General features: G+C 33.1%; 1 protein-coding gene across 2 annotated transcripts; it reads right to left on the bottom strand.

Moving 5' to 3' along the window:
- Window positions 1-2,707: 2,707 nt before the first annotated feature.
- SerRS (Seryl-tRNA synthetase) lies at window positions 2,708-5,542 on the bottom strand. Of its 2 annotated transcripts, none has more exons than XM_018444759.1 (6): window positions 5,466-5,542; window positions 4,825-5,353; window positions 4,456-4,740; window positions 4,167-4,388; window positions 3,523-3,779; window positions 2,708-3,438 (listed from the first exon to the last, which is right to left on the bottom strand). In XM_018444759.1, exons 2-6 carry the CDS (start codon window positions 5,284-5,286, stop codon window positions 3,183-3,185), a joined length of 1,482 nt encoding a protein of 493 aa, XP_018300261.1. In that variant the 5' UTR covers window positions 5,287-5,353; window positions 5,466-5,542; the 3' UTR covers window positions 2,708-3,182. The 2 variants fall into 2 exon arrangements, with proteins under 2 accessions (XP_018300261.1, XP_018300260.1); XM_018444758.1 differs by having other exon boundaries at window positions 5,458-5,538.
- Window positions 5,543-6,000: the final 458 nt, after the last annotated feature.

Genomic DNA, 6,000 nt, shown 5'->3' on the forward strand with positions numbered 1-6,000 from the left:
GTACTTTTTTTATGTTATTTAGTAAAACGGAAAGTTGTCTATCAAGAAATTGTATAGTAAGCGCTAACTTTTTTTTAATCTATACGTGCATTTTTCGTATTTTAAAAATGATATGCTGTTTGAGAAATATATTCTTAGATCTAGATAAAACAGGATCTTAACAGGATTTGAATATCTCTCATATTCTAGCCCATTTTCAAAGAATTAATACAAAAAAATAAATACTATATATATTTTGTACTTGCGTAAAACTAGCGAACTACTTTCCAGTATTTATAAGATTCTTGAAAAATCATTTGATATATATGTATATATAAAAAAAAATATATATAATACACATACACACATGCACGCGCACACATACACACATACATATATATATATATACATACATACATATCTTCTTCCCCTTTATTTCATATGGTGATGAAATACGTTCCGTGATTTAGCAGCCATGAATGTGACTGTGATCTAGGAAAACAGAAGTAAAGTAAAAGTGGCGGCTATTCTACTGACTATTTCTTCACTACTAAACTTTCTTCCTGTATGTTTCCTTCCTCTTTATATCTCTTCCTTAATGTATAAACGGATATGCACAAGCGCTTCTTCACACTACTCTTATTATTATTACTTTTTTATTATTTGCGTTAAATTTATTTTTACTGTGCTTATAGTTGCTACGCGATTTACCATAATTTTCATTATTCTATTATTTCTTGTTTAATTTTGAAATATTTTTAAAACTGTTATGTAATTATATATTATCAGTCAAGATTAATGTTATAAAAATATACGAAGCATACAAAAGTACATATTATATATAGAAGTCGTGAGAGAAGAATGACTCTATATGTATCCATGCAGTAAAAACTTTCACATGTTGAATATTGATACATTGTACACGATGTACGTGCATATAAATGCGTGGGAATGATGAAATATAAATACAATTATAAATATAAAATATATATATATACATAAATGTATAAAACAAATTATTAAACGCAGTCGTATATGTATGACATCATGGCATATATTATATGTAGGAAAGATAATTATATATATATATATATATATCTGGCCGAGGCATTAAAATCTGCACCAATCCAACGAGACAAGCAGTCCGCTTTATACTCTGAAACGTGATCGACTATTACAGACTCATTATGATCCATTTCAGTATCATCAAGCAATATCTCTGGAGTGCGTTTTTAAGTGTAAATTATATCGGCGTTCTTGCGTGTGAACTCCGTGGAATTATGTTGAAAAGAAAAAAAAAGAAAGAAGCGATATATAACGTGTATATTTTTTCTTAATTGTATCTAATCGACAGATGTAGAAGTATCAGATACGGAAAGAAAATCTTCGGGGAGGAGAGAGAGAGAGAGAGAGAGAGAGAGAGAGAGAGAGAGAGAGAGAAAGAGAAAGAGAGAGATATTATTATCCCTTTTTACATTTTATTACCATAAGTTGTTCATTTGCCGATTTTACCATTGTGCCTGTATCAATATCTCACGAGTCATCGTTTCAACGTGTTACGAGCAGAATGCGAACTGAGCGCGTTTTTGCGGATGAATGAGCCGATGGCGATTGGCAGATTTTAACACTGACGCCCTTAAAACGAGTACCAGAGTTGTTGGACCAAATTACCAGGTACACAAATACACGTATACACGGCTATTTCGACTTAAAAATGCGTTTACTTTTTCTAAGGAGCAACTGAGGAGCGACTGAGGGGCGAAAGCAAGAACGTGAGATGAGGAATTATTCGAACGGCATTTGTGGCATTCTTTATCGAAATTTTTCTATTACGCAAAATTGATGTTTTCGCCTATTGTTGTACATACATTAATATAACATTAAGTGTGCACGCCCGTTTTTCCTTTAATTCACATAAGTTTGCTAGATTTTTAATCTTCGATGAAAGCTTAAAATTTGTTTGAAAGCTCCATAACATCATTTTCTATTAAAAAATACATCCAATCTCGCGCGTGACATGGCAATTCCTTCAGTCGATCGTACAATATTTATTTATTATAAAACACGACATTTTCTGCCAAACATTTCCACATTTCGGCAATTTATTTCCTTAGCTTGCAGTTTGATCGAAGTTAAGTTACTTTGCTCGGTAATAAACCGTAGTGCTATGGTCGCAAATAATAATAATAATAATAATGTGGAATTCGAATTTTAACATTATTTCGGCGAGGCACGTTGCTACGAACGATGAATTTACCCTGTATGTGAAATGTATTATATGAAAATTTACTTGTAACACACAATGTAAAGTCTATATTTTATTATAAGGTAGAAAGGCAGTATGGTGAATTATCTTATGCCTGGCCAAAATATTATTACACCGATTATTAGTATACGTAACAATTTTACGAATGAAGATTGGCATATGCTTTTCTTCTAGTAAATATAATCGTCATAGAGATTGTAGCTTGTTGGCAAAGTGCCGTAAAAGTTTCTTTTATTTTCTTTTTCTTTTCATGAGTATACACTGAAGTGCATTGTTCTGGTGGAGACATTTTAATGGCCTCTTGTATGTATATTAGTATTAACAATACTGATAATTGTAAAAATAAAAAGGGAAAAAGGATTCTTAGCACATTACGGAGATATTACGAGTTTTTAGAAAGCAGATAAATATGGAATATTATATACGAAAAATATTCTTCATCAAATGTATATTACAAAATCATATATATTATATACCGATGTCTGATTATAAAAATATTGAACAAGTGTTATCAAATAAAATGTTGTAATCTGTGTTGACAATCGCCAATTGTTCTAAGCTTGATACAATCGTTGAACGGATACATGCCTTCTTGAGTAATAAAGGTAATAAGTTACGATATTTGGGGATATTACATATTCAAACAACTTTTGTCTCTGTATATAAAAGCGGTCGGAGGAAATCTTTTCTTAACGAATCAGAAATTGGTAACTTCTGATGAGTAAAGGAAATAAGGTATTTTGTTGTACGAGTGACATGAAAAGTTGTCGATATTGAGAAGCCAAAAATATATTCGTGTATATATTTTCTTAAATAGCTATTACAACACATAGCTTTGCACGATTCAGTTAGATCATAATGGAAACATTTAAAAAATGCAATAAATAATATCTATAGTTCACTTGTTTCATTTCGCCATCTCATTCACATAACTGTGCTACTTAGATATGTTTTCTTTCTGCTTTTTCTGTTTCTTCGTTTCGATTTCGTTAATCGGCGCAACTTTCACAAACGGAATTTCATTTTCATATTCGGAAGGCATGTAATCCGCCAAAATTTTTGGTACTTTGATGCCAGTTTCCGTTTGATGTACTTCCAAAATTGCACAAATCACACGCGTCACAGCACACATTGTCGCGTTCAACATATGAACGTAGTCTGTCGTTGTGTTCATTTTTTTCGTTTGACCGTATCTGTAGATTAAACGAATTTCTTAAGGTTTTTGTAATAAGTTGATTAGAAAAGCAGCGATATTTATATTCATTTAATCCACTAACCTGACTAGCAATCTTCTTGCTTGATAATCCAAGCAATTGCTACATGATACAAGTTCGCGAAATGCACCTGAGCCAGGAAACCAAGCCTCCAAATCTAATTTCTTAGAAGCTGCATGATTCAATGCACCGGATACAATATTAACTATACGATAAGGAATGTCTAAAGCTTGATAAAATTTTTCTGCATTGGAAATCATTTCTTCCATCATTTCCCAGGATTTGTTATCGTGAGGCGAGGTAAGGCAGAATTGCTCTATCTATAAATAAGACAATAAAATACATTAAATTCATTGTTTTACATATATATTAAATTTATTGTTTTATGAATGGTTAATTTTTATTTGAAATACCGCGTGATTTTATGTGGGAGATTGGTAGATTCGTAATTCGTGAGCTTTTCAATCCCTTCTCCTACATTCGAATTTTTTAAATGTATAATACGCATAGACTACAGATAGAAAATCTTGACAGAAATCTAACATTCCTAGTTAGGAAATGTACATATGACTTATAACCATATACATCATACATGAAGCATCGTTGCAAAGATAGAATTTTTAGAACAGGTCAAGATCCATCTAGGATTGTGGGGACATTCTTAATGTTAATTGATTGGCTGAACATTCTTGTTTAATTTCAGATACCTTTTCAAATTGATGTACCCTAAAAATACCCCTAGTATCTCGTCCATGAGAGCCAACTTCTTGTCTAAAGCAAGTAGAGATTCCAGCATATTTTATTGGTAAAGTATTTTCGGCTATCCATTCGCCTCTATGAAAAGCTGCTATTGGCTGCTCAGAGGTAGCAATGAGATATTTCTCTTCCACTTCTTTGTCCTCGTTACGTTCGCTACCTTTACCAATCACCTAATAGAATAAAATAGGATAATTATAAATAAATTAATATCTTATATTAAGACTAAAAAAACTTTACCTTATATAATTCCTCATCAAATTGAGAAAGTTGTGCTACTTCTTGCATTGCGTCTTTCCGCATAGTAAACGGAGTATAGAGAGGCTTATAGCCCACCTTGAATAATTTCCTTAATGCTAATTGTATTAGGGCTTGTTGAAGAAATACCGCTGGACCAGTGAGAAAATAGCCTCGTCCACCAGAGACATTTGTTCCACGTTCTCCGTCCACTCCATCGATCATATGGATGAGGTCGACATGAGAATATTTTTTCCTATCAATGCAGTTTCCCCACATTCTCTCCACCTAATGTAACAGAGATTAGATATTAAATAACAGATATTAAGAACAAGCAAGTTTAAATTGTCATAAGCGATGTATCAAACATACTTTGTTCTCTTCTTCATCGTTGCTGACAGGCACAGATTCATGCAAATGATTTCCGACCTCTCTGAGTGCAGCATTCCTTTCCAATTCAGTAGTCTTCAGGTTCTCATCGTTTTTCTGTATGGCATCATCGATAAGAGTACGTATTCTCTTGATCTGTATCACCGTCAACGCTTTCAGGTTTTCTGAGTTCAAGTTGTCCAAATTGTCAACGATTGCCTGGGATACGGTATCATCATCGCCAAGCGGCTCCTTCCGCTTCATCTTCTCACCGATTTCTTTACTACACAGGTTTTTTAACTTATTGAAATTGTCGGCGCGATGACGCAATTGCCGCCAGTGTTTGTCCTTCTCGATCACAGTATCTACTAGTTCTACATCTTTGAAACGCTTTTTTTGGTTCTCTCGGATTTTTTCTGGGTCGAAACCTTTATCTTTGCGGAAGAAATCCAAGTCGAGTACCATAGTTTCTATTTTACGTTCAATGTCAGTGGATATACACTTTGCCACACACACGTGGCACCTCAACCAGCTGTGACAGAACAGATATACAATTCAGTATTGCCGACGATGATATAGATCGAGATATGTATTCTTTCTGTCGGACATTTATTTAACTTTGATATATATACGTACTTTTTTACCTGTTAAATGACAACAATCAATGACTGTCAACGATTGATAACGACTGTCACGACCAGTCACGATCTTCTTGCCTGACCTGAAATGATTTGAGGTTATGGAGTCATGCGGTGTGCCCAGTGTTGCCAGATGGTTGAAAAATTGGACGGTACGTCAAAGAGGGTATGCCAAAAAAGCAGTAGATTTGAAATTTAAAGCGGTAGACTCTTTTTTTTTCAAGAAATTTCGTAAAACTGTTAGAAAATAGAAAAAAATATTGTAATTATAAGTAATACATAACCGAAAACAACTCAGTAGCAAATAAAGTAAAAATAATAAAAAGAATGTACTCATATACTTTTTCCTTTAATCTTTATTTATAAATTTCTCATTGATAATTACATTGATGATTATTACAAATTATTTAATATTTTATAAAAAGTAACCTAGACCAATGACACACGAGTAGCGTATACGACGATACTAACGTCCAATCAGAAGGATGCGCGAGATGCGCGAACAACATGGCGGATAGGAGATACTAATCTTTGAGTAAAA

The sequence above is a fragment of the Mycetomoellerius zeteki genome, unplaced genomic scaffold (assembly GCF_001594055.1).
Source record: "Mycetomoellerius zeteki isolate Tzet28-1 unplaced genomic scaffold, Tzet1.0 scaffold154, whole genome shotgun sequence".
NCBI lineage: Eukaryota > Metazoa > Arthropoda > Insecta > Hymenoptera > Formicidae > Mycetomoellerius > Mycetomoellerius zeteki.

Bases quoted from the DNA above. Each gene is read 5' to 3' on its own strand.
- SerRS (XM_018444759.1), bottom strand. From the start codon at position 5,286: ATGGTACTCGACTTGGATTTCTTCCGCAAAGATAAAGGTTTCGACCCA. The intron at 4,741-4,824 runs GTATGTTTGATA...CTGTTACATTAG, and splicing joins ACGATGAAGAAGAGAACAAA to GTGGAGAGAATGTGGGGAAA. The intron at 3,780-4,166 runs GTATCTGAAATT...TCTTATTTATAG, and splicing joins GGGTACATCAATTTGAAAAG to ATAGAGCAATTCTGCCTTAC.